This window comes from Microtus ochrogaster, unplaced genomic scaffold, assembly GCF_000317375.1.
Source record: "Microtus ochrogaster isolate Prairie Vole_2 unplaced genomic scaffold, MicOch1.0 UNK18, whole genome shotgun sequence".
NCBI lineage: Eukaryota > Metazoa > Chordata > Mammalia > Rodentia > Cricetidae > Microtus > Microtus ochrogaster.
Genome location: NW_004949116.1, coordinates 577,439 through 605,050, shown reverse-complemented (window position 1 = coordinate 605,050; position 27,612 = coordinate 577,439). Strand labels below are relative to the sequence as shown.

At 54.6% G+C, this 27,612-nt stretch overlaps 2 protein-coding genes across 6 annotated transcripts in view; one reads left to right on the top strand and one right to left on the bottom strand.

Annotated features, from left to right (window-relative positions):
• Smarcd3 (SWI/SNF related, matrix associated, actin dependent regulator of chromatin, subfamily d, member 3) overlaps positions 1 to 21,391 on the top strand; it is a 33,021-nt gene extending 11,630 nt beyond the window's left edge. For 2 of the 5 annotated variants that reach the window (XM_026789418.1, XM_026789419.1), the window contains 12 exons: positions 15,012 to 15,223; positions 16,946 to 16,988; positions 17,673 to 17,795; positions 17,903 to 18,061; positions 18,260 to 18,355; positions 18,509 to 18,610; positions 18,772 to 18,933; positions 19,917 to 20,014; positions 20,149 to 20,284; positions 20,572 to 20,694; positions 20,816 to 20,917; positions 21,157 to 21,391. In XM_026789418.1, the coding sequence (XP_026645219.1) occupies positions 15,012 to 15,223; positions 16,946 to 16,988; positions 17,673 to 17,795; positions 17,903 to 18,061; positions 18,260 to 18,355; positions 18,509 to 18,610; positions 18,772 to 18,933; positions 19,917 to 20,014; positions 20,149 to 20,284; positions 20,572 to 20,694; positions 20,816 to 20,917; positions 21,157 to 21,210 (1,410 nt within the window). In that variant the 3' untranslated portion in view covers positions 21,211 to 21,391. Of the gene's footprint in view, positions 1 to 11,600; positions 12,216 to 15,011; positions 15,224 to 16,945; positions 16,989 to 17,672; positions 17,796 to 17,902; positions 18,062 to 18,239; positions 18,356 to 18,508; positions 18,611 to 18,771; positions 18,934 to 19,916; positions 20,015 to 20,148; positions 20,285 to 20,571; positions 20,695 to 20,815; positions 20,918 to 21,156 lie in introns of those variants that run through there. The other 3 variants (XM_026789417.1, XM_026789416.1, XM_005367430.2) reach the window with 3 other exon arrangements.
• Positions 21,392 to 21,476: 85 nt separating this feature from the next.
• Chpf2 (chondroitin polymerizing factor 2) lies at positions 21,477 to 27,146 on the bottom strand. The gene is made up of 4 exons (XM_005367432.2): positions 25,602 to 27,146; positions 24,613 to 25,177; positions 23,830 to 24,012; positions 21,477 to 22,903 (listed from the first exon to the last, which is right to left on the bottom strand). Exons 1-4 carry the CDS (start codon positions 25,880 to 25,882, stop codon positions 21,602 to 21,604), a joined length of 2,331 nt encoding a protein of 776 aa, XP_005367489.1. The 5' UTR covers positions 25,883 to 27,146; the 3' UTR covers positions 21,477 to 21,601.
• Between the last annotated feature and the right edge of the window lie 466 nt (positions 27,147 to 27,612).

Genomic DNA, 27,612 nt, shown 5'->3' with positions numbered 1-27,612 from the left:
TTGATCTGGCCATGGTGTAGGAAACAGGTTAAAGAGAGTTGGGGGTGAAGAGCTGGGTCCAGGGGAGAGATGGGGGTGCCCAGACCAAGACTGGTAGTAGGCAGATGATGCAAGTGAGCTTGGAGGATCAGGAAGAGACAGAACCCTGACCCTCAGCCCATAGTGCCTGTGAGGGTGGCTGGGAAGAGGACGCTAATGACAACAGAAAAACATGGGAAATGCTGGGCCCTGGTGCTGGCCTGAGACCACTGGCCAGCTCGCTGCCTGGTGAGATAGCTAGAGGGGAGGGAAGACTGGACCTCCTGCAGATAGAACTTGAGACACAGGCACAGGGCTTCATGGGCTATGGATGTTTGTGAGCTGCTGCAGAGGCCACTGGCAGCCAAGGTGGGGAGGAGCTGGCTGTGTGACTGCAGGGACACATTGCCTCTTGTCTCCAGCTCTCACTCGGGCTTGAAATCGCAGTTTTAGCCTCAGCCTTGCTTGGTTTAAACATCAGTCCCTGCCCTCTGCTATTCATGAAGCAGGGTCTCATGTAGCCCAGGCATAGAACTTGCCTTGTAACTGAGGTTAGCTTTGTACCCCTGGTTTTCCTGCCTCTACCCTCTGAGGTTATTTGTTTTCTAATTGAATATTTGGGAGCATCTTCACTCCCTCCTCCCACTCCTATCTGCCTATCTGCCTATAGCCAGCCTCAGGCTGCAATACAGACTGAAGCAGAGGCGGCCTATAGGCTCAGGTAGTACAATACTTGCCCGCCAGGAACAAAGCCCTCAGATTCAAGCAACAGCACTGCATGAAACAGGTTTGATGGTGCTCACCTGTAATCCCAGTACTCAGGATGTAGAGGCAGGAAAATCAGACATTTAAGGTCATTCGCAGCTACATAAAGGTTTCCCAGCCTGCTTGGGTTACCTGAAACAAACAAAAACAACCTAGAGGCAGGCTCCCTTCCTGACTCAGCAGATGCCCGTGTGTCAGCTGTAATTCTTCCTAGTTTAGTCTCTGGACACCTGCCATCTGTTCCCATACCGTCATTCATAAGACCCTTTGCAAGATAAAGCCTGAACCCCAAGGCGCCTCTCCCAAAAGAAGGCTACCTCTCTGTGTGCCCCAGAACCATGGCACTCTCCCACCCACTCTTTTTCCACATCCAGTTCATGGTTCTGCACAGATGACCCAAGATGGCTTCTGTGCCTCACCTATCTGGGTGGGGAATCCCTGTTTCCACTGCGGAGTCTGAACTGCTCCTGGCACTAAGCCTCCACCCCATCTTGTCTATTCAGGGACTGCAGGGGTCCCCAGAGGCAGGGGGATGTGTTTCTCATGGCATGGACACTTACAGTGTGTAGAGTAGGGAGCTCTGAGTCCACAGAGCCAGCTTTCTTCTATAGATGCCTCTGCTGTCACCCCCAACTCAGAGCTCGGACAGTTGGTCTTGTGGGTTTGCCTGAGACTCATGCCCAGGGCGCACACTTCTGCGTGACTCCTGAGAGGTCCTCTCCTAGACACAGCTTCATCTCAGGGTATAGGATGTAGGCTTCCCATGTTGTGACCTATCTGCACACTGGTGTAGCTCTAGGCTCTTCTCTGCTGGGATGTGTCCAACAGTTTGGGAAGAGTCCAACTCCCCTGGGATCCCAGAGCCTCGCATAATTAGTCATTTTGAGTAATCGCCTGGCTGTTTTCTAGGGGCCCTGGCCAAGCTCTCACATGCTCCCTCCAGGGCATCTGTGCAGCTTTCCCACTCCCCTCACCACCCCCCAACAGATGAAGGGCTCTGGAGTTCTTTTGCTACCACTGTGCCCTAGCAGGGATCAGCCAGCAGCAGGATCAGCTGGGCCTGCAGGATGAGGTAAAGGCAGCTCAGGAGGGCAGTGACACTGGGGGGCCAAGAGGGTAGCCATGCGTGGGGCCAATCATTGGACCTGTCTGTAACCTCAGCCATGGTGACTCAAGACAGGGCTCCCTGTGTTGCATATAAGGAAAACGAGGCGCAAAGGTGTCAAAGAAGGCAATGCTGAGCCAGATGTGATCCCAAGACATGACTGTAGTGCTGAGGTTTTCATCCTGGGGCAGCCCCTCCTTCCAGAGACAGGGGACAGTGTCTGACTGTGTTTTGATGATCACTCCGGAGAAAGAGGAGAAAGAGTCTGGTAGAAGATAATGTAGGCCAGGGATGCTTCAATCGTCCCGCGGTGCATAGGAGAGCCACCACAGAAAGTCACTCTGGAGCAGGAAGTATAACTCAGTACTAAAAAGACCATGCTTGTCATGTCCCAAAATGCCAATTACCGAAGTGGAGAAGACATGTGTTACAGCCTCAGTGGTGTTACCTGCAGGGACTCTGCCCAGGGCAGTGGGTTAGGGCCATAGAGGATGGCAGGGCAGGGCAGGGCAGTGGGGCCAGGTTGTCCAAGCCCTGTCCCTACAGTTGATTGCCAGGTCAGAGTGGTCAAGGCAAGGGCCAGTTCTAGGAGCAAGGCCTGTTGCCTGCTACTGGCACTGACTGCCACAAGTCTCAGAGAGAAGGGCACTCTGGAAGAACAGCTGCCTGTTACAAAGGTTTGCAAAAGTCAGGGGTGGGATACTAAACTGGTCTAGGCCCTGAAGACAGGCCTGGCCTACTTCCTCCCTCTGCCCACAGGGAGGCTTCTTAGCTGCCACCAGAGCCTTTGACCCCAGGAACACTTGTTTCTGCTCACTCACAGACTGTACTGTTTGGGGATACAAGGAGCTGGCAGAACCAGCTTTGACTATGACATCCTTGGCCTGTCACACATTCCCTATTGCTTTTCGACCCTATATACTTTCACCAAGTTCCACAAGGAATGCGGGGAACCATGGTGATAGCTTATTTGGTGAAGTGTTTACAGTGCATGCACGAGGGCCTCAGATTGATCCCTAGTTCATGTAAAAAGCCTGGACATCATAGCATACACATCCCAGTGCTTGGGAGAAATGGGCCCCTCTCTGGGGCTGGCTAGCCTTCCAACTTAGACTAATCAGCAAGCTTCAGATGATTTTTCAAAAGATATATAGTTTCTGAGGAATGACATCTGAGGATGACTTCCAGCTTCCACGTGCATGCACACCTGCATATACATATATACCCATGCACATGAACATTCAGTATACATACACACTCACAGGGAGAGGAAGAGAGGGAGGAAGGGACAGAGAGAGTCCCACAGTCTATTACACATAGCCAGCCTCTTGCTGTGCACATCTTGAGGGCCAGGGTAGAGCCTCTGAGTTTCCCAAGCTTCTGGTTTCCAGGAAGGCTGGAGGAGCTGGTGTGCCCCGAGGACAATAAGCTTCTGAAGCCTAGCAGCCTGAGGTGAGGGACGGGGAGCTATGTGACCCTGATCATTCATGCACATGCTTCCTCGTGATACAGAGATAGATGCACATCTGGCCACGATTCAGGAAGAGCCCCATGGCAAGAGGCTTGCTTGTTTCAATTTTTTTTTTTTTTTTTTTTTTTTGGTTTTTCGAGACAGGGTTTCTCTGTGGCTTTGGAGCCTGTCCTGGTTTCAAATTTAACCAAGAATTTTACACAGGAGCTAGGGAGACCGCCATAAGTACGCTGACATTTATCTTAGACAACTTGGTGGTGACTCTCTGAAGATTTATATGTTGGAAACAATGTGCTTGAGTTTGGGGGTGGTGTTCAAGAAATAATCAAAAGTGAATCAGCTGTAACGCACAGGCTTCCAGGAGTCTTGACTTCCTTCACACATGCTTATGCACTCTCCTGGTGGGGGGTTGCATGATGTGTTTTGTGTGCACGTATGTTTGTGATGTGCTCTGGCTGTAGTAACTGAATACACCTGTTGATGTGTCTGTGGAGGCAGAGGTTGAAGTCAGGTGTCTTTCTCTATTGTTCGCCACTTCATGTTTGAGACAGAGTCTCTCTGTGAAGCTGGAGCTCACTGATTGCCTAGACTAGCTAGCCAGCTAGCTCAAGGGATCTGTCCATCTCTGCTTTCCGAATGCTGGGGTTACAAACGTACTTCACTGGGCCCAAGATTTTACGCATGTTCTGGGGATCTGAACCCAGATCTTTGTACTTGCATGGGAAACACTTCCTAACTAAGCCATTTCCCAGCCCTTGGCATCCTTCATTAACAAGGCAGGTGTGTGGAAAGGTGGGAATACCAGTGTGTGACTCTGTGACTCCTGGACAGGTGTTCCTTCCACAGAAGATTCTGGGGAGGCAGCTTGAGATGAAGGGGAGACCCAGGAGCCTCTATATCAGAGGTCTGATAGGCATGCCCAGTTTGTAACCTCACGGTGACTTTGGTAAGTCACGTGGCTCTGAGAACACCTTTCTCCTTATCTTTAGATTAGAAAGTCTCTCAGGCAGGCGCCTGAGGTGTCTGTGAGGACCAGGCAGGTTAATGTGTGAAAGTGTTTGGCCAACAGTGAAGAAGTTCTATGCAAATGGAAGATGTGTTGTTATTACTGAGATAACATTGGTTCAGACAGGAGCCTTACCCAGCAGGGAAGCATGCTTCAGATCCCAGACTGACTGGAGTAGGCGGCTTCCTCTGCATCTTTGATTAGATGCAGTCTCTGCTATGTCCAAGATACTTGAGAGTTATCAGCAAACAGGACAGGGAAAAAGCCTTACCTTTTGGGAGACTGCACCCTAATGGCGCGGGGGATAAAGATGGGGAGAGAAGCATTAACATAACCAGAAGGAGGTTATATAGACTAGGGGAGCTCTAAAGGAAACTGAGCAGAGTAAAAGCAGTAAGGCTCTTGGAGGGGAGAGGGAGGATGCAGGTTTCTTCTCATTACTTTATAACGGGTGGAGGTGTGCATGGGCCATGGTGCACACTTGGAGATCAGAGGACAAGGTGCCTGAGTCAGTGTTTGTCCTCCACTGTGCATCCTGAGGATCGAACTTACAGCGTGGAAGCAAGCCCTTTACCCCTTGACTTATCTCTCCAGCTAAGTGCTACAGTATTTTTTTTGTTGTTGTTTTATTTTGCTTGAGACAGAGTCTCACTGTGAGCTGTGGCTGGCTCAGAACTTGCTGTGTTGATGAGGCTGGCCAGAAACTCACAGAAATCAAGGTGTGCACCTTCATGCCCAGTCTAAGGCTATAGTTTTCAGTAGTGGTACAGACTGTGTCCAGATGAGAACAGATCTCCAGGAGGTGAGAGCCCTGCAGGCGGTGGAGGAAAAGCACCCCAGGTAGACGGAGAGAGCCAGGGTGAAGCTGGAAACTACCTAGCTTCCAAAGAGCCACAAGAGGCTACAAGGAGAGAGTCAGGAGGCCAGAGCAAGAGTGGGGGAGGGGGCAGAGGAGCACTGCAGGACTTGGGTCTTACTGGAAATCAGATAGGGAGCCTGGGGGGCCCAAGCCCCCACCAAGTATCCCTTTTTGTGGTTTTGGTTTCTTTTAGCAACTGTGATTTTTACTGATGGGTGACAGCATCTTGTTCTTGGCTATCAGAACTTCACAACTGGACATGCTGCAGCTGAAGGAAGCTTGGGCCTCCCTGTTCCGCCCATTCTTCCTATGCGTAGACACATATATACAGCTTGGCTTGTTGAGTGCCTGCATAAGGCACCCCTCTGATTGCAGTGCCAGGAGCAGGCTGAGGCAGGGTGGGAAGCTGACCGCTTAGCACTTGTGGTTTTGACCTAGGGGATAACAGGAGAAGGGGGAGAAACTTGGATTTTGGAACCAGAGCCAGGGGAATTATCTTTTCAGAGTGAATGTAAGTATGAGAGAAAGTTGGGATCTTAGAGTGGCTCAAGAACTGGGGACCTGGGCCACTGGAAGAGGGAAAGAGTGGAGAGTGAGGTAGAACTTAATGAGGAATTAAGTTTGAGCTGTCAGTTAAAGAACTGAGTTGCAATGCTGAGTCAACAATTAGAATCAGCAGCCTGAGGACTGGGAGAAAGTCCTGGGTTACAGGAAAACTTCAGAGGTCAACACCTGGTACCTAGTGAGAACGGACCTTCAGGAGGTGGTGGTACCAGTCAGTGAGACCTGACAGAGGACTTTAGGAGCTGAGCTCTTCCTCTTGTGGTTCCCCAATATTGAGAGGGAACATGAGGAGCAGGACAGAGGAGAAGCCTGAGGAAGGGCATCCTGGAGGCAGGAGGATAGCAGGGAAGGAAGCAGTTTCCTTGGTCAAACACTGTAGTGTGCTAAGCAAGACACAGCCTGGGGTGGTGGCATTGGACAACATGGAGGCCACTGGTGTTCCTGATAGGGACACTCTCCGTGGGATGTCCATCCACCAGGATTTGAGTTCCAGAAGGAAAGATAACAAATACAGATACACTCTTGAGAAGTTTCACTGAAATTGCAAGAAGTAGGGTGGGGAGAGTCCGAAAGGATGGGGAAACAATCCTGTTGTGTGCTGGCAGGAAGGGTTCACTAGAGACTGAATGTCGACTGTAGGGTGAGGGGGAAGATAGGCAAGGGTATACTGAAGGAAGGTTAAAATGGTACACGTTATGGAATAAAGTTGACCTGCAGTGTGGCATGGTGGTAAAGAATTGATTTAACATTCATGAGGCCCTGGGTTCAATTCCCATCATTCTGCATCTCCCTTGCATTTCCAGAGTTCAGCAGGGGACAGTGGGACACCAGATGGCATCCTGGTCAGAAGTGAGGACAGGTGTTTCTCTCAAGGAGGACTGGGGCATTCCTAGGGACACAGAGTTAGAATTGAGGACATGAGCAAACCTCCAGGAAACCACAGGGCTTCTTCCTGAATCTGTCCTCAGCTTCATAGCAGCAAACACTGAGGACTCCACTAGCATCTGCAGACAGCTCAAATAGTCAAGAAGTCTGGGACATGCAGTGGTGGACTCCCTTAGAGCAGAGCATTTGGATACTATGTGAGGCTTCGGAGGGCGAAAGAGGCTATAGTGGGGATGGTGGGCTGCCCCACGGAAGGGGCCCAGAGTGCCTCCATTGGCTCCAAGCTCCAGAAGAGGAGAGGGGAAAGCTTGTAGCTTTGTGTGTCCAGGCCCAGCCTATTCCCCTCTCCACTGCAATTTGCTCCTGAGTCTTGGAGTCGTCTCTAAGCCCTAGACTCTAGCCAAACCTGTAAGCTGTTGCCCAAGGAGGAGGCATGGTGACTGTGTGGGACATGTCCTTTCTTCCCAGGGTACCACCTAGTTCAACTACTAATGCAGTCCTGCCTACAGGCAGAGCCACACTGGGGTGCGGTGGGTGCTAGCATCCTTCAAGACTGCACAGAAACATGACCCCACACACCTGTCATATCCTCAGAGATGGGCACCCAGCCTGGGGTGGCTCCTTTTTATTTTTTTTCACAGCGCCTTAAGCTATTCAGAGTGACCTGCTCCAAGAGACCACCTAATTAAGGGGGGCCTTGAGGGGATGAAAGAAAACTGGCTGTGAATCCAAAACGTGCCTTCCCTCTGGGCCAGCGGGATGCTCAGAGCCCCAGAGGCCGGCTCTGTGCTCCTCCTGCGACCAGCAGCCTCAGCTCCCCGATGTTTGCAGTTCATTGTGTGTGCGGTGTGTGGGGGTGGGAGGGGTGTCAAGGAGCATCCCATTAGACTGAACAGACCCACGCAGGCAGAGAGGAAGGAGGACCGTGCCTTCAGCTAACCTTTATCATGTACCTGCCCACGGCGCAGGACCCTGGGGACCCCACGGTAAGGTCTTTCCCTCGTGGCAGGGGGCCCATGGTGTGGTATGTGGTGTTGAGGGCACAAATGAGGTGTGGCAAGGGACAGAGAGTGACTCAAAGAAAAGGAGGGGGGGGGGGGGGGGGGAAGGCCCGGTGTCCCTGAGGACTTCACAGAGGAGCTCAGGCCTCGCTAGGAGCAGCACCCACTGGTTATGGAGCTGTGTCCCCACGCCTCTCCGCCCCTCCCTCCCCACCCTTCCCTCTTGTCTGCCTCAGTTCTTTTCTGTCTGGAGTCTTTGGATCTCTGAGCAAGAAAGGCCCTGGAATCCCTGGGCCAAGACTCTCCTGTTACTCCTGAGGAAGCAGGAGCGGGCAGATAACAGCAACTCATCCAAGGTCACACAACTGTTTTGGTGTCCTATTTTTTTCTTTGTTTTTTTGTTCGCTCATATTTGCTGTGTGTGTGTGTGTGTGTGTGTGCACATGCAAAACACAGAAAGGCAAAGTTACACAGAGACAGCTCCTCTTAAGCAGTAGGCTGTGTAATGGGCACAGATGTGTCCTGACAGTAACGGGAGCACACAGCTGCTCAGGCAGGGGAGCCACTGTGATAGTTCCCACAGAAGGATTGTATCTGCCTCTCAGGTGGGGTAGAAGTGAGACTGTTGAGGTCTCAGAGGCCTTTCCTACCATTTGATGAACTGGGCCTGGCTCTAAGTTCTAGACAGAGTTTCCAGGGGACTTGGAGCTTAGTCACCAGACTCTGGGTCCCCTTACAAGTCCCAGGATTTCATGACCTAAGGAGAAGGGTGTGGGGCTTGCTTAGATTTGGGATGGACCATGTCACAGAAATCAGAAGTCCCGGCCCTGAGATCTGCAAATAATCTCTCTTTACACTCTCCCCAATAAAATAAGGGTAACTGTATCCCTCTGAGGGAAGTTTTACTTCTGGGGTATAGGGAAAGCTGACAAGAGAAAGGGGTCTCTCTGGCAAGCCGCCCTTTCTCCCTCTTCTCGCCTTTGTTCCTCCCCCCACTCCCTCCCTTCCTCTCCCAGCCAGCTTCCCTTCCCTTCTTCCAGCCCTCCATTCCCCCTTCCCCACCCCCTCCTCAACTCCCCCCTTCCTTGTCCCCAATCGGGACCTCCACAGAGGGAGGGAGCACAAGACTCTGGACTCGGGCTGTGTCTAGGTGGCCATCTTCCCGCAGAGAAGGAGTTAAGTCTCTTTCCCGCATCCCTCCTTCCCTTCTCCGCCTCCCCTGGCCGCGGTGGAGTCCTGCAGCTGGGCCCTGGGCTGACCTTCACCGGGAGGGAGGCCGCAGCGCGCATGCTCGGGCCGGGGACCGGTGCGGGCGGAGGGAGGGCGGTGCAAGGCCGGCGGCCCGGGGCCCCCAGTGCACCGGCTGTGGCCACTCGCTCCGCACGGTTGGGGGCGAGGCGGCCGGGTCCGTCCCGCGGGCCGCAGCGCAGCGCTCCCTGCGCCGGGAGCGGCGCTTTGCCATTTGGTGCTGGTCGTGCTTCTGCGAGGGAAGGAGAGATGGGGGGACAACAGGGGGGACTCCGGCTCCGGGCAGCCTCGCAGGCCGCCCTCCCCTTGCCCCAGACACGCTCTAGGCCTGCCCGGGTGTGGCCTGCGCCCTGTCGGGTTGGAAGAAGTCCGGGCTCTCCGCAGGCACTGAGGGCGGCATGTTGCTGCCCAGCGCCCTAGTAGCACTGAGCTGGTGGGGATTCTGGTCTTTGTGAGAAGGGCTCCCTGACCAAGAACCCCCGCCCCCCCCACACACCCCCACACCCCCCGCACCGGACCTGCTAGAAGAGCATGCTAATGTGTCTGCTCGCTTGTGAACCCAGCGTCTTGGTGGGGGAGGTCAAGGTGTGCCTGTATGTGCACATACATGTGGCCCCTTGTCCCTGTGGCGGTTTGTCATATATGTGCCCCTAGGTGTGTGTTTCGGGTTGTGTACACTTAGCTGCCGTTTGTGCAGTATGATACCCTAGAGGGATGGTTTGGACCTGACTGATGCTCTCCATCTTCCTAGGACTGGTATTCACTCAGCCATTGGTTAAACCACGTCCCACAATATCCTTTACCACCAAGACCACCCCTGTAATCTCTCAGCTCACTCACAGACCTTGTGCCCCTTTCTCCTTTGGTCATCCCAGACCCCTAAAGCTGAGATGACAGCCCAGCTACTATCTTCTTTTCCCAAGAGGTAGCTCTAAAAGTTGAGGACACCCTGCTTTTCCTAAAGCCTAGCGGTATTGCCCCACTCCAAGGACTGGGGTTTCCCAGTCCCTGCTGGAAGTAAAGGTAGAGGTAGCTGTGATGACTCAGATCTTCGGGTAAATGGCAGAGGCACCACCTGCATCACTGGCCTGTTGCACTTCGCAGGTGCCCTCAACTTTCGGTGTTGTAGAGGACCTGTACCCAAGCCTGGGGGAGACATGGGCGCATGTCTCCTGCCCTCAGGAGTCACAGCCTCCTTGGGATACCAAACCCAACACACCTGAAGCCAAGAGTACATGAGGCATTAGCCCAGTTTCTGGACAAGATAGATGATACTGGCCATTTGGAGAAGACCAGGATGTGTTCCCATGAGTGAGACCAAGGAAGACTCCCTGCAGGAAGCAGGGTCTGACCTGACCTTAAAGGATTGGGACAGGCGGAGGGCAAGTGGAGACATTACACAAGGGCAGAAGAGCCTCAGACTAGGGGGTGAGTGGGGGTTGGAGGAGCAGCGGCACCCAAGCAGATCATCACTCCAGCTACCGGCGTCTGTGGCTGCCGGGGTCAGCCAACCCTGAACCAGTGGGTCCCGCAGCACCTATGTGAACAAAATGTTCTCTCTAATCGTTCACGGTAACAGTGGGCACCCGAAAGGACAATGACAGCTAGGCATACTACCCGGACCTCCAGGAAATTTAGGTGCTGGCCATAAAGACTCCTGGGAGAACCAGCCCTCTGTGCCTTGCCCTGACCAGTGAAGACATTCTGAAGGGCCAAAGGTTAGGACCCCTCGATGCAATGCTGGGTCTTGAGGGCTCAGTTTTAATGTGTTCCCACAAATCCCCTCCTTCATCTGAATTCTGACAGCTGCAGTCCCAGCAAGCCCATAAATGTGACCCTTGGTTGTCCCAAAGCCTGTGGGCTCCTCCTCCAGAAGGTGGGAACAGGCGTGGCTTCTGGCATGGGCGGGGCCTGAGTTCAGTCTGAGGATCTCACTATCTGCCCCCTCCCTTCTGTTCTTCCTCCACTCCGGGGTCGGCCAGTTCTCTCCACATGATCCCTTTTGGGGCTCCCTCATTTTTCCACTCCACACTCCTGCTTTCTCTTCGGTACTGGGGCGGACCTCACCACCCCCCAACCTCTCTGGGTCTCCATGCCAAAGCCATCAAACCCTGTTTGCCTCATTCTTTCCTTCTTACCCACCCAAGTACCCATCCTGGCTCGGCACCGTTCTCCACATTTACTCTTCCTGTTCTCATGAGCCCAATCCATGTCCCCTTTTCGGAAATACTTCCCCTATTGCCCTCTCTTTCTCACACAGAAACAAACAAAGACTCAGAAGCCCAGAAATAGACTCCCACAGAGCTGAAAGACACAGGCCGTGTCCTGCCCCACACGCACGCGCGCAGGCACAGCGGCTCTTGTGGAGGGAAGCACACAGACCCGGCGTTTGTCAGTGCACGCACATAAACATCCACACCCACAGCCACTGCGCCGTGCCACAAAAGGGTGCAGACACACGGCGTGCGAGACAAGGGCACACACATCTTGCGGACGCCCGGGAACCCGCCTAGCCCGGCACACCCACCGCGGCCGGCCCTGGGACAGGAGCAAGGCCTCCTCCGGGCTCGGGCTCCCCCCCCCCCCGATTCCTTCCAGCAAATGTTTCCCTACTTGGCCTGCCTGGTCCCTGGGGAAAGGGCCTCAGAAATGCGGCAGGAGCCACTTGGGGGAAGAAAGTTGGAACTGCTTGTTCTCTGCCTGGCCCTGTCGGCGAATTCCCTAACCAAGAAACTATTTGTGGCGAAGGCAGGGTGGCCGGCGAGCCCCCTGTCACCTCCCCCGGTTCTCCCTCCCCGTGTCGCCACCGGTGGGCCTCCGGCGGCCTGGGCGCTGCGCCGCTGCCCATCTCACAGCCTCCGAGCGGATCGGCTTGGCTTGCAGCTTATCTGCGCCGTTTGGACCACGCGGGGTGCACGGGAGGGCTGCTCTGTCCCCGCCGCGTCGCTGGCAGACCCCGGGCCGCCGGACTATTTCTGTCTTATCAGTGCAGGAATGCGGCAGCCGCGGCGGCGGCGGCGGGCGGGCGGCGGCGGCGGCGTGGGCCGTGGGCCGTCAGGGCAGCCCTGAAGGGGCCCCCTCCCCACTCCGCTCGAGTAGAAGTGTGAGAGAGCCCAGCAGGACTCAGAGGGGAGAGTTGGAGGAAAAAAAAGGCAGAAAAGGGAAAGAAAGAGGAAGAGAGAGAGAGAGTGAGAGGAGCCGCTGAGCCCACCCCGATGGCCGCGGACGAAGTTGCCGGAGGGGCGCGCAAAGCCACGAAAAGCAAACTTTTTGAGTTTCTGGTCCATGGGGTGGTGAGTGGGGGAAAGTTAGCGGGGGAGGGTGAGCGAGCTGGCTCGGGCTGAATGGAGGGATGATCGGGAGGGGCCGCCGGCGCGCTTCGGCTCTCCCACCTCTTTGGTTGGGGGGCGCACGGTCATGGCCCAACCCTGGGACCTTGCTGGCGCCCTGGCATCCGAACACGTCGCCAAGCGGTCGGCTGGGGATGGGCGCGCGGCGGCGGGGAAGAGAGGCGTCGCGTCGGCTTGGGCTCTTGTCAGGGGCAAGGGGTGGGATGTGAGCACTGTATCTCCCCAAGAGGTGGGTCTCTGTAGCTGACACGTCGCCTGTTCTTTTACTGGTGGCCCCAGGTGTTACCCCTGCCCTGGGGTGGGGGTGGGGTAGCAACTGGAACACACAACTAGGGTTGGGCTGCCTGTTGTCCCTGTTCATCCACTGGGACAGTGTCACTCTGACTGGCTCTGAGGAACTAGGAGCAGGTGACCCTGGAGGCACCTGAGAGCAAAAGCTCTCTGACTGAGCAACCTCAGCATCCTAGCAAGAGGGTCCTGAGGACCTGGCCCTGCTGTCTGAGCTGAGAGAGGCCTACTTGAGAGATGGACCCCAAGTTAAAGAGGTCAGAGGATCCCTTGGCAGGCTCAGCCACCAGAACTTGATGACCTTAAAACCTCAAAGGTGTGAAGGGCTGGAGTTGGGGACACACGAGGCCTAGACACCAAAGGGATGACAACTATGCTGTCCTGCCACAGACATGTGAACACACATGAAAAGCCAGAGTGTACCCAGGGACCTAAGGAGGTAGATGATGGAGTTGAGTCCCTGGAGAGCCTGACAGTAAGGGGTTCCAGGCTTAGGGATATGCGATGGAGGGGCGAATCAGTCAGATTTACTATGGCCAAATTTGGTTGTGACTCCAGGAAGCACCTTCTCTGAGAGAGGCAAGGGCCCCCAAATCCTGACCTCTAGTCATGGTGGTACTATTGGCAGAGCCCCCGAAGGCTCTTTCCTCTCAGGGCCTCTCAGTAAACGAGACAGTATCAGTGAGTGGCCTTGACAACAGGAGAGCAGCTGATAGGGGAGCCGGCTTCCCTGTGGCAGCCTGTCCTCTGCCCGCAGGGATCTCTGGGGTGCACTTCCCAAGGCGGTCCTGTGGGTTAGTGGAGTTACCCGTCCTAAACCTGGCTGCTTGGGGAGTTGCTTTAGAATCCCATGGGGCGAAGAAGAGGCTCTACTATGGATTTGACTATGGCCAACTTTGGAGGTTCAGTTCTTCAGTGATCAAGGGCCCCTAAGTAGTGGGGAATGGTTTCCACCCTGGTGGCATTGGTGGTATGAGTGACAGAGTCAGGTGGAATGGGGGAGGCAGACTCAGGGACTGACTGGTTTCCCTGTAGACAGATGGGCAGGGACAGCTGCTGGCAGAGGGTGGAGACCTTAGGGATGAACAGTGCTGGGGTGGGAAGGTGGGGAGTTGGGGTGAGAAAGGAAGCCTGGGGGTTAGGGTTGGGGCTTCTTGGTCCTGGGATGAGATGAGGAGTGTCTTGTGTTTGTTTATTTTATATTGAGACAGGGTCTCCTATAGCCTATGCTGGCCTCGAACTCACTATATAGGGGAGGATGGTCTTGATCTTTCTGCCTCCACCTTGAGACTGGGATTACAAGTGTGTGCCACCATGTGCAGTTTATTTTGTGCTGGGGATCGAACCCTGGGCTTCATGTGTATTGGGCAAGCACTGTACCAAGCTATATCCCTAGCCTGAGATGGGGGTGTTTAAATAATAGAGTCTGTACCCCCATCACCTCCCTATTCCTCTGAATCAGTCCTACCTCTTGATTAGCCCTTAAACCTCAATTCCCTTCCCAGGCCTGAACAAGTGGACTCTGAAACACTCCACTTGGATTTGCACCTCATCTGTTTTGATTGCCTAGAGGTGGTGGCCGGGAAAATACAACCCGCCTCCTTTCCCTCCAATTTCTACCCTTGCTGGGATGGGAAGGGAAAGGGGTTATGATGTAGGCAGATAGGAAGGAGAAATGGATGCTAACATTGATGCAGCTTCCTTCAACCATCCCTGCCCCCCAGCCGCTGGCGCGCCCCGCAGCCCACTTCTAGCCCAGTCCCCCACTTGCCATTCAAAAACTCAGACCCTCAGGTGCCCTTGCCCAGCTTCTTGAATCACCTTGGAAGAAATAAAATTAAGGAGGCAGGCTAAGTCAGAGACTTGGAGTCCGCTGAAGGAGTTGAGACCAAGGATCCAAAACCGGGGGCCCTGAAAGGGAGAGGGGGCTAAAAGCCCCAGAAGTGGGATGTGGACGTGAGCTCAGGAGCTCAGCAACTCGAAGCAGCGCCCGTCAGGTGCTGCCTTTGCCGGAACGAGCTGGGATGACCTTGGCGAGGTTGCCTTTCGCTTTGAGCCCCAGTTGCCCCATCTGTCAATTGGGGATGAAAAGACCTGCTCTGACTAGCTTGCAGAGGGCCATTCGGATGTGAACATCCTTTGAAAGATTGAAAGGCGCCATTAATATTCATTTTTGCGGTACCTTGCACGGCTCCGAGGCTAGGCTTTGCCCTGGGCAATTGCCTGGCTTCAGTTAGCTTCCTGCTAGGAGACGGAGCCCCCTCCTCCAGAGCAGCGCAGATTCCCGCGCCCCCGCCCCTCCCACCAATCACTCCCACTCCTCGTTCAGCGCAGGGTTACCAGCCTCGGGTCTTGGAGAGGGGCGGGGACGCAGCACGCTGGCCTGGGGGTCGGGACCGAATCTGACCTGCCGGCGCCGGTTTCTGCTTCACCTCCTGCCCCACCCCCCAGCGCCCCGGGATGCCGTCTGGAGCCCGAATGCCCCACCAGGGGGCGCCCATGGGCCCCCCGGGCTCCCCGTACATGGGCAGCCCCGCCGTGCGACCCGGCCTGGCCCCCGCGGGCATGGAGCCCGCCCGCAAGCGAGCAGCGCCCCCGCCCGGGCAGACCCAGCCACAGGGCCAGGGCCAGCCTGTGCCCACCGCCCCCGCGCGGAGCCGCAGGTGAGTGCCCCCCCTCACCCCGGCATGGAAGGGCGGGCAGGGGCGGGCAGGAAGAAGCCTCAGGGACCAGGTGGGTGAGTGATGGGTATGGGAAGCCAAGAAAGGATGTTAGCAGCGACCAAGTCATTCTGGCTTGATACTCTCTGGGGAGGGCTTAGGGGGCACTGGTCTGGTTCTTTTGTGTGCCCACGGTGGAGACAGGCTGCGATAGTCAGCTGCCAGTGTCCCTTCTCTGCACGCACCTCTCGCTCTCCTGCTTGTCACCTGCTAAATCCTTTTTCCAGTCCTTTACCCCAAGTTCTAGGTGATGCTTTAGTCTTTGGGGAGAGAGGCAGGGCTGGCAACAGACTGAGGGCTGAGCTCTAGCGGTGTGTTTTCTAAAGTGTGGTCCTCCGGTACCTCCCTGCCAGTCCCGAATCCCAGGCTGCATCAGAGTTCCTCTAGACCTGAACAGTCCCTGTCTTGGCAGTGGGTGTGAATAGGCGGTGTAATTCCTCTGAGGGACCAGCTCTGCCTCCAGGCCACCGGACCAGTTTATTTCCTAGTCTGAGAAGTTGGTGGCACTCCCGTGGCCCCAGATGACTGTTGGCAAGATCCCTATGGGATTCAGTATTTAGCCAAACACACATGCTTCTTTTTGCACAACAGATGGATTCTTATACAAGGTGTAATATCAATTTTACCTCGTTATTAAGTAGTTTTTACACATCAAGAAAAATCATTTATAGGTGTCCCTTGATAAATTATTTTATAAAGTGAATCATTATCTTCTATAGCAAATAACTCTTTGACTTGTGTATAAATTAACAGTTTTGTGTGGACAATTTATTTGAAATCCTTTCATGAGAGGCTTGCCCAGTCTAAGAATGGGGCGGTTTTTTTCTTTAATGAGTGGCTTGCCTGGGCATAGAATGGATTTCTGAATAGGGAGGGGGCAGTGAGTGGGACTGCCACATGGGGGCAGTGTAGAGCTATCCTCTAGGCTGTGTGCACTCTTGGCTAGCCAACGGTTTTCTGGGTTGCTTTTGAAACAGAAATTCCAGGTGCAGTCTACCATAGGTCCAGCCACTTTGGTTTCAGTATTGAGTCACACTCACATAGAACACTCCTGCACATTTCCAGGGTCCTTGTGAATGTGGTGTGTCCCTTGGTTGGCAAATGGTCCAAGACCACAAGCGCCTCCTGCCCTTAAACAGTCCCTTCCAAGCCCAGAGCGGCAGGAGTGCCAAGTCCCACCAGCTTCACACCATGACGGCTCCCGGAACCAGGTGGAAGAGTCATCTCTCCTCTTCTTGGAGCTCGGGCTCTCTTGGGCATGGACCTCCTGCTTGGCAGGAGAAGAGGGTCCTCAGAGGCTGTCTCTTCTCTTCTGTCCTTCCCACCTCCCAGCTTTTTGCGAACATTTCTGCAGTCACCTTTGGCAGCATCTCCTCTTTCCCTAGTTCCTCCTAAGTCTGAATTCCTCTGGCTCTGAGAATGTGTGTGCTGAGGTGTAAGGTGTGGGGGGTGGGGGAGTCCTAAGCCAGAGAAAGGACCAGTCGCCCTGCTTTCCAATGGAAGTGCGAGCTCCACATCGCGGCTATAGCCCTCAGACGGGCAGACAAGCAGGCTGTGGGAACCCCAGCCAGGCGGGCAGAGATGTCGGGATAATTTAGCAGGTGGCCTCGTTACTCCCAGATCTGTCGCCATGGTAACCTGGTTTTTTCTTTTAAAAATGTACAGTGCCAAGAGGAGGAAGATGGCTGACAAAATCCTCCCTCAAAGGGTGAGTGCCTTTCACAGCAGCCCCCAGCCGGCCCCCACCCTCTGCTGCTCCGTCCCCCCTCCTCCCTCAGGAGCAAAGCTTTGGGCTCAGCTTCATAGCCACTTTCACTTTTTGTTTTAAAAGCTCATTAAGAAGTGAGGCTCCCCATGCGAGAGGGCAGGGCAGGACTGAGGAAAGAAGGTGGAGAGCCATGGGGGAGGAGGGGCAGAACACAGGGCCTGAGGTTAAGGGGTTGAATGCCAGTAGTCTGAAGGCATAAAGGCATGGGACAAAGAAGGGACAGGAGACTGCTAGGTAAAGGGAACAGAAGGTAGCAGGAAGTCCTGGACATTGGAAAGGGCAGCAGGTGTGGGGCCCTTGAGGCCACCAAGTCTACCTCCCACTGTCTTAGGGAGGTGGCAGGATGAGGCTAGGCTCTTGTGCCTGCTGGGCTGCTGGTTGCTGCCTCCTTCCCTGGTGATGAGATGCATGAATTTTCCTGGAGGGAGAAGCAATCTTTATCCACACACAATGAGGCTATAAAATAGAGTCCCGGGGATAAGTCCTGTCTGCACTCGCAGAATTCCACACCCTGAAATCAATCGGACAGCTCCCCTACAAGTCCTTTGTGTCCTGTGATCACAGAACAGGCACACATTCTGCATTGCCTCACTGAGCCCTGCTGTGACCCTGTTCCTCCTCTAGATTCGGGAGCTGGTCCCTGAGTCCCAGGCTTATATGGACCTCCTAGCATTCGAGAGGAAGCTGGATCAAACTATCATGCGGAAGCGAGTGGACATCCAGGAGGCCCTGAAGAGGCCCATGAAGGTGCCTTAGTGTGGGAGCAGGAAGAGGGTTCTAAGTCCAGGAGGAAGCAGGGTACCCCCGGGTGGGTGCACACAGCCCTTGTCCTGTGACACACTTTATTTCTACAGCAAAAGCGAAAGCTGCGCCTTTATATCTCCAATACTTTTAACCCTGCGAAGCCCGATGCTGAAGATTCTGATGGCAGCATTGCCTCCTGGGAGCTGCGGGTGGAGGGGAAGCTCTTGGATGATGTACGTCCTGGCCCAGGTCTCTCCAGGTGTCCTGGGGTGGGTATGGGCTGAGTCAAGGACGTGTCTGTACTGGGAGTTGGGTCGTCAGCCCTGGCTGGGGTGGGCGGGCGGGCCTGGGGACAGTCTGGGTACAGAGGACTGCCTCTGAGCATACCACCTGCCTGCTGCCAACGTGGCCCATTCTGTGTCCATGGTCCCTGTTCTGCCCCCACAGTCCCTGTCACTTTCCCACAGCCCAGTAAGCAGAAACGGAAGTTCTCTTCCTTCTTCAAGAGCTTGGTCATTGAGCTGGACAAAGATCTTTATGGCCCCGACAACCACCTCGTGGAGGTAAGACAAGTTCTTCCTGCCCTTGAGTCCCCACCTTCCCGCCTACCCAAGGCCCCAAGGAAGCTGCAGATTTGGACTGAGGATCCTCCTAAAGTTCTCAGCCCTATCAATCCACGTGGGTCTGCGGGTGACCTAGCTCTTCGCCCCTGACAGTGGCATCGGACACCCACAACCCAGGAGACAGATGGATTCCAAGTGAAGAGGCCAGGGGACTTGAGTGTGCGCTGTACCCTGCTCCTTATGCTGGACTATCAGGTTGGTTTTACCCCTCACCTGCATATACCACCCAAAGACCCCATTCTCTCTCCTTCCTACCCATCTTCTCTAGCAGTGCACTGCCAAGGACCAGAAGCCCCATGCCCCTGAGTCACACTTCTTCCCCCTTTAAGCTAATTGTCCTGGTGACCTTTTCCCAGCCTCCTCAGTTCAAACTGGACCCTCGCTTAGCCCGGCTGCTGGGGTTGCATACACAGAGCCGCTCAGCCATTGTGCAGGCACTGTGGCAATACGTGAAGACCAACCGGCTGCAGGACTCCCATGACAAGGAGTACATCAATGGAGACAAGTACTTCCAGCAGGTAACGGATGTCCCAAGTCCCAGGGTCTGAGAAGCAGGCATAGTGACCTAGCATCAGCCCCTCCCAAAGGTAGCCAGCTCTCTTGCTGAATCCCTGAATACCAGGAACTGAGTCAGGGTTATGGCCTCATCCAGGGTCTCATCCAGGCTCTTCCACAGTCTGTTTAGCTGCTTCCCAAGGGAAACATATCTGGGACCCTCCTGGGGGGAGGGGCAGTGGGCAATACCATCCTGTAATGTAATCTTCTTGGTACCTGGAGTTGGGATCCCTGGGGTCCCAGTCCCGGGTCTAGACTTGGGGTAACCTGCGTTGCTATCCTTCCTGCCTCTGGTTCTGTCTTTGGTGTGAGGGGTGGCGAAAGCTGTGCCATCACATGTAGCTGGCAGCTAAGAAAACCAGATTGTTGCAAAAATAATCTGGGAAAATTCTACCAAAGTAGAGTATTACTATTAGTGTATTTCAAAATAAACACAGCAGATAAATCTAAGTAGAAATAGTAGTTGGAATTTATTGAGCACTTACCATATCCCATTCCAAACACTTCTGTATTTTAATTCACCTGATCTTCATGACAACCCATGAGATGGAGATTGTTAATATGTCCCCATTCTAGAGATGATGACACCAAGACCCAAGGTGTTAAGTAACTTGTTCACAGAATGAGGCAGACAGGACTAACAACCAAACAGGTGTACTTAGGGCCCCTGGCTGGCCTCCCCATTCGTCATGCCTGTTTCTCCACCTCTAACCTGGCTCACTGCCATGAGCACCCAGTAATCTGACTCTCAGTTTCTTTTGGTCTTCCCAGAATGGAAGTATCCAAATTAGTTACTGTCTCTTCACACATGCACAAGAATGACCCCCTCTCAATAATCCTGCTTCAGATTTTCACACATGCACAAGAATGACCCCCTCTCAATAATCCTGCTTCAGATTTTCACACATGCACAAGAATGACCCCCCTCTCAATAATCCTGCTTCAGATTTTTGACTGTCCCCGCCTGAAGTTCTCTGAGATTCCCCAGCGCCTCACAGCCCTGCTGCTGCCCCCTGACCCAATTGTCATCAACCATGTCATCAGGTGAGGTGGCCTAGCTTATTCCCACTGGGGAAAGTCTCCCTGCTTTCTCCACCCTCCTCCTGTACCCACCCTGTCCTACCCCTGGGCTTCTATGGGGTGTACCATGGACATCATAGGCTGGACTTCTCTGGCAGCGTGGACCCATCAGACCAGAAGAAGACAGCATGCTATGACATTGATGTGGAGGTAGAGGAGCCACTGAAGGGGCAGATGAGCAGCTTTCTCCTGTCCACGGCCAACCAGCAGGAGATCAGCGCTCTGGACAGTAAGGTGCGGCCTGAGCCCAGAGCTAGGGTGAGACCTTAACCAAGAGAGAGGACAAAACACTCAGACCACAGCATGGACCTAGGACTGAGGAACACACAGCCCTTCCCTGCTTAGAAGCTGACCTCCTTCCAAGTTCAGCTCTGCCCACCCCCTCCCATCCCTGCTCAAAGGAAACCGGCTCTAGGGAATTGTGCTTAACAAGAGAAGCAGGTCTCCCACCCCCTTCTTCCTCTTGCATTCCTTGCCCACATCACGGGGTCAGGTGGAAATCATTGTCTTTCTACCTGCAGATCCACGAGACGATTGAGTCCATAAACCAGCTCAAGATCCAGAGGGACTTCATGCTAAGTTTCTCCAGAGACCCCAAAGGCTACGTCCAAGATCTGCTCCGCTCTCAGAGCCGAGACCTCAAGGTGAAGAGAGGGCTCCGGGAGCATTGGCACCAAGACAAGCACGTGGGGAGGGAAAGGTGGACATGCAACTCAGGCAGGTGAGGTACTGGGGCACTCAGGACAGACCTCATGCTCACTCCAGGTGATGACAGATGTGGCTGGTAACCCTGAAGAGGAACGCCGGGCTGAGTTCTACCACCAGCCCTGGTCCCAGGAAGCCGTCAGCCGCTACTTCTACTGTAAGGTAATGGAGGCCCTTGAACAGGAGGCTTCCCTCTCCTCCAATCCTAGTGAATCCTTGCTTCTCGCCTTCCAATAGTCTTTGCTGCCACCTACACTTAACACCTGTCCACCACCCTACTTCCCCATGCAGTAGTCTCTGGGCTCCCCGACTCTTCCAGGGAAGGGGTGCCAGGAAGGGGTACCCCCTGGTCACTCACCAGGATCAATGTAACCCTGCCCCTGCTCACACTTCCTCTAAAGATCCAGCAGCGCAGGCAGGAGCTGGAGCAATCGCTGGTCGTACGCAACACCTAGGAGCCCGTGAACAAGCATCACTGTGGACCAGCCAGCCACACTGTCCAGCATAGGCCCTGGACTCTGGGCCTCCCTCCCCTGTTGCTATGGGGTTGGGGGTGGGGGAGTGGGGAGGACTGGATTAAAGGTCACTCATCAGACAGCAGCAGCCTTGTGATCATTGGGGACTGGGAAGGGAGGGAGGGAAAGAGAGGGAAAAGGCAATGGAATCCTGCAGAAAACTCTCCACAACCCTCCCACAGATTCTTCTTACCCCTCTCCCTAAAAACAGTTTGGCAGAAGATACTTTTAATAACATTTTCTTATTTTTAAAAAAATACAGTGACAAGCCCTCCATCTGTCCATCACCTTGCCTTGCCCTGGAGCTATGGCAGCCACAGGGGTGGGAAAGCTAAGTGCTGTTGGCCTGCTCCTGTTCAAACAGAGCCATGGCAAGCTGGGTACGGCCTCCCAGCCCCTCCAGATTGCTGAGGCGACAGCGGTGGTACAGTTCCTCACTGAGCCGGGGGCTACAGTCCCGCAGGGAGAACTTCTGCACCAGCCCTGGCTCTACGGCTCGAAAGAGGTGGAGCCCTGAGAACCGGAGGAAAACATCCATCACCTCCAGCCCCTCCAGGGCTTCCTCCTCTTCCTGGCCTGCCAGTTCACTAGCCAGCCGGGCACGGGCTGCCAGGTAGTCAGCGTTGTAGAAGCAGCCCTCTGCCGATGCCTGCCGGTCAAATCTGCCCCCAACAGGAGCCCCCCGAGAAGGGTCCACACCAGGGGATGGGGGATCGGGGCCAGCCCCAGGTCCCCCTGGGGGGGATCTCTGTGGTGACAGAACAGGGTTGAACTCTTGAAAATGGACTGGAAAGAAGGCCTGCCAGCCAGAGATGGCATTCATACGGCAGCGGTTGAGGACTTCCGACCCAGGTCTCGTCCACACGGTGGTAAGGAAGAAGAGTGTGTCCACCGGGTGTTTCTTGGAGATGACATCCATGAGTCGCACCTGGGAAGGGGCCTCTGCTCGCACAGCAAGCCAGGCCAACCTCGCCCCAGGGTATCGTCGTTCTAACTCAGCAGCTGCAGCCTTCACCCCAAGAAATGGGTCAGGGCCCCCGCGGCCTTCCCGGGGCCCATATACCAACAACAGGGTGAGCAATGCATGTTCTCGAGGCTCCAGAACACTGGCAGCAAAGGCCTCAAGAAAAGCCAGAGCGGCCGGAGCTTCAGCCACCAGGAGCGGCAGCACCAGCTGCACCCGGGTAGCCTCAGTGACATAGGGCATAGGCAGAATTTCCACCCTGCTCAGTGGCCGCAGCAGGCTGACTCTGCGGGCAAGTGAGCGTCGATGCCCTCGCTGAGTGACAGCTTCCAGAAGCAAGTCGAGGGTGTACTCCATGCCCCTCGCAGGGTCAAAGCGCCTGTAGCCATTGAGCAGTCGCTGCTTCTGAAAGCGCAGGCGCGGCTGATAGCGCCGATTGAGCTGCTCCAGAGCAGTGTCCACAGCATCGCCTACGTCTGCCCTGCTAGCCCCCTGCAGCGGGCATTTGGGAGCCCCATCTGTACAGGCGAAGGTGTGCTGCTCTGTGAAGTAGTCCCAGCCCAGCACCTCGAAGCGAGAGTGTGGAGTGAAAGGGGCTGGGAGCCCAACAGGCCAGCTCAGCCCTGCCTCTCCCTCAGGAGTCAGCACCGTCAGGTTCCGGATCTGAGCCTAGGTTGGAGGAAATGCACTCAACATTAGTGCTGGTTTTAAGATCCCACACGACTCCAGATGCCCAGGCTCTGAGGTTCCAACAGCAGCCTCCTGGCTGAACACCTAGTCCCTCGAATGTAACAGAACTCATCTAAAGTGCAGAAAGGATGAGCAATACCAACTTCCACAGCTGCTGCCAGGGGGATCGTGTGCTCCACAGAGCAAGTGGGTCTCAGCACGCAAAGCTCAACACTTTCACTCCCATGGCCACAGGACTCACATCCTCTTCACGACCAGACCTTTGCTCCTACCTATACCCCAGCTCTGGAGACACACACTACAGAATTCCCCTCTTTTACTTTTTAACCCTTTAGGACAATTCTAGAAGCTTGGGATTTTGTGGGTTGCTGTCTCAGAGGAGAGCAATGCTGTAGAGGCATTTAAGAAAGCTCCTGGGAGTTTACCTACACATTTAGTGGCACCTGAGTCAGCCCAGGGCTTACTTTACAATGTCCTGGAGCCCAGGGTCCTTTGTCCCTCTGGTCGTTTTAAATTTAGGAAGTTAGTCTCTTTTTACCTACTAGCCCAGCCCCCAGCTCAGCTGCCTCCTCCCTAAGCATCCAGTCATTGCCCTCAGGCACAACTCACTGCATCGGCTCACTGAATCTCACCTGCATCTCACTGCCACCTCACTGCATCAGCTCACCTGCAGCTCACTGCAATACACTGCACTGGCTCACTGCCATCTCACCTGCATCTCACTGCATCAGCTCACCTGCAGCTCACTGCAACACACTGCATCAGCTCACTGTAACACACTGCACCTCACTGCATCAGCTCACCTGCAGCTCACTGCAACACACTGCATCAGCTCACTGCCATCTCACCTGCATCTCACTGCAGCACACTGCATCAGCTCACTGCAGCACACTGCATCAGCTCACCTGCAGTTGCTCTATTTCGTTGTAAGCCCGCTCCAACTCCAGGGCACTGAAGCGTTTGTGGAGGCGGTACATGAGGGTACCCTCGGAGACAGGGTGAACGGTGAAGGCGCTCAGGAACGCAGAGCTCCCCTCCTTCTCAGGGTCCCTATTCTTGGCCAGTTCGAAGGAGCGATACTGTTGTCCCTAGAGGGACCAATTAGACAATCAATGCTGCACACATAAGCTATTGCTCCCCAAAGCTCCCTCAGCCCTCCTTAGCATTCACACCAACCATCCCTGCTGCTGCTTTAGGATGGACAGAAATGCAGTGGCTCCCCCACCTCCATTCCCACTTCCAATGCCTACATTTGGAAATGAGAAAGCAAATAGGCAACTAAGGACATCCTCTTCCCCCAAGAGCCCCATTACTCAATGAGGATACAGTCATAGAACCTCCCAGAAGGTTGGTATAAAAGATGGCCTGCCTCTGGGGCAGCAGAGGGACCTCTGGACTTTCCACTTTGGGGGGTGGCCAACTCTAGAACATTTTCACACTGTCCTTAACTGTGATGTGCACTGAATGTGAAATGGGATGGTGGTGGTGAGGTGATTTCTGGCTTTGCGGTCCCTTAGGATACGCGCATTTGATGGCCCCAGCGCTGTAAGGAGAGCAAGGGAGAACTGAAGGGGCAGGCTGGTGTCTGGGAAGGACAAAAGGATGGTCTCAAGAATTCAGTTTGGACAGCCATCATTCAGTCACTGCCAACCATTGGGGGACTGGGATTGCCTTGAAGGGGCTGTCACCTGGTGCTGTGAAACACAGCCGATGCCCAGAGTGTCGATGAGGCAGCGGCCAAGCCATTCATCAGGCCGAGCACTGAGAATGTCCCCCCGGCAGCCATCTAGATGTGGCCGCAAGCGCAACAGGAGACTCCGTGACAGCAAGTAGCCAAAGCCCCCATGGCAGTACCGGGCCTGCTCGCCTGCACCAATGAATTCCTCTGCACGGCCCAAGTACAGGTCCTGGTTGATGCTAAGGTGGCCAGCAAGAGCTGCCAATCGGGGGGCCTGCACGTAAGTGTCATCCTGCATGATGAAGAACCAGTCATAGTCAGCCCCAAAGTGTGTGTGAAGGTAGCGCAGGGTCTCTGACATGAGCCAGGCAGGCCGCTCATCTCCATGAGACACCACCTGCATCCCTGCAGGAGCCCGGGCCCCTCGCTGCCCTGTGAAGTAGAGTAATCGAGGGAAGTGATGTGCCGCTGTACGGTTAACAGCGACGGCCAGGGTGGACAGTGTGGTGCGAGAAGTCAGGACAGCTACCAGCAAGCGCTCACGAGAGCCCAGCTCTGTCTGAATATAGCGAGTCCTGTGGAGAGATCAGAAGATAAGGGGTCAACTCCTGAGTCACTAAGGGAGCATTCACCAGCTGGCACATACATCCCTAGGAATGAAAGGGCTGGGATTAGAAAGGGGAGAGTATCCCATGCTCATCACTACTACTACTCCCCATGTGAGTGCCCACTGTGCAGGAGATGCTACACTAGGGGTAGGTGAGGCAGCGTCTGCTCAGGTCTATTCAGTGGGTCAGTGCAGGTACAGTTCTGTTCTGGAACAGTGGACATTAACACCAATGGGTGAGACTCTCAGCCTTGAGGAGGAGAAAATAGGAACAAACCAAGATAGGAAACAAGTGCTTCTAGGAAAGTAACTCTGAGTCGCAATGCAAAGCCAGCAGCAGGCAGCTCAAGAATGAGGATCAGTGCTGGGGACTGTGCACCTATCACCCTCACCTGAGCACCTTCTTGTAGGGCTTGTTAGGATCCCTGTAGTAGGGGACAATCCTGGGTTTGAAGTCTTCATCACTTTGGTCCAGTCCAGTTTTTGAGTCAGGATTCTGTGGCCCTCCTGGCTTCCCCACAGCCTCTACACAGGGATCTTCTCCTTCACCCTGGATCCAGGAAACCCGCAGAAGGCTCAGGCTGCATCCCAGAGACAGCCCCAGGATGAGGGGGAGTGCTGGTCGCAGCAGAGCCAACAGCGAGCTCAGTCTCATGGTGGCAGGCCCTGACATAGAGTGCCCCAGGGCACAGTCTCAAGGAACAGTAGGTTAATGGGCACCAGACCAGCAGTAGCTCCACAGTTTTAACCAGGGAACCTGAGGCCAATGAGGTCAGCAATAGAGAAAGGAACAAAGTGTGCTGGCTTCCAGGTCCAGCATCCCACAAAGACTTGCCAACTCCCTATGCCTGGTCTTCAGTGGCCATGGTGCTGATTTTGTTTGATCAACAAAATACTAACGTCTATGTGAACAATGCCACTCACTACCAGGACTGCAGCCTGTAGTCCAGTTGAAAGAGGAAAGAGAGCGCAACGCTGTCAAACCTAACCCAGAAGGGGTTACATTCATCTGAAGCATGGCCTGATCTGAAAGTCAGCAGCACCTGATCATCAGGGGTTAGGGAAAAGTGCATGCAGCATCCAAACGACAGTCCGACCAAAGGGCCCCACCTCAGCCACCCTGCTCTGTCCTATAGGGATCATGGCCCACCATGTCTGTTCAGGCGCAAGAAGGGCTCTGGACCTACTGCTGCAGGCTAGCACTAGAGAAGGGGTCAAAGTCTCCTTCCACCCTGCTCCCGAGTGTCACAGAAACCCATAGGTTCTAGTAACCCCCTCCTTGTCACAGAAGACCACTAGCCATGCAAGGTGAACACCCATGTGCCCACCCAAAGGAGGTGGACAGCCACAGTGACTCAGCACAGCTGGACTCTCAGAGGAGCGCAATGGCTGACGGAGCCATCTTGTAGACCATCCCACTCAGCTGTCCACCTTCCTGAGAGCAGCAAGAGACAAATTATAGGCACTCTTGATGTAGTTAGAGGTTATCAAATAAAGCAACCCGGGAGACAGCAGCAGTTAAGAGAAACGCTGGGGTCTGGGAAGGCCAACAGAGGCTCACCACCTTCCTTCCAACAGGATCTCCGCCTGCACCAGCCAGTGCCCTACTAGGTCCCTTAGCAACCACAGCCCCGTGCCAACCCTCGGAAGAAGCCCCAAAGCGAATCCTAGCCGGTCGTTTGAAGTCAGAAACGAATCGCCTACGTCCCCAGACTGCAGAGGAGGCCCGGCGTCCAGCTGGTTTGCTCTGCGAGCCTCGGCAGCGGAAAGCAGGATCAAGCGGGTGCTCAGTCCGATAAGGCCGACAGGGACAACCGACCCCCACGGCAGGCCAGGGCGAAGATGGGGCCGCCTCGCAAGTGACGAGACCAAGAGCCCACCCCGCTGCGGGCCGAGGAGCTCAGCTCAGCAGTCGCTGCCACCTCACAGCCTAGCCTTTCCAGGGCTTCCTCTTCCGCTGCCTGTCAGTCACCCGTCTCTATGGTGACCACATCCGGCCCCTCGCTCCCGCCTCGCGCTCTCTATGGTTGAGGCTGCACAACTCTAATCAGAGGTTGTGGTTCCTAAAACCAAGGCTAGTGAACCCCGACTGGACCAGAGATGATCCCTCATTTCAGCTCAACCCAGTTAGCTCTAAAGAAAAATGACTTGGGCTAGCCTAAAACTCTCTGTAGCTCTAAGGTAGTGAGAATTGCTGTAGACAGGCCGTAGACACTAACACAATGTGGTAAGTCTCAAAGCTAGCTGGCAAGTAGGGAATTAAAAATCAGTCAGATAAACTCACCATTTGAAGGTGCTTGCCACCAAGACCTGAGTTCCATGCCTGGTGAAAGGAGAACACTGAATTTATCAAGTTGTCCTCTGACATCCACACGATTTTGCCCTCTTGTGCACGTGTACACA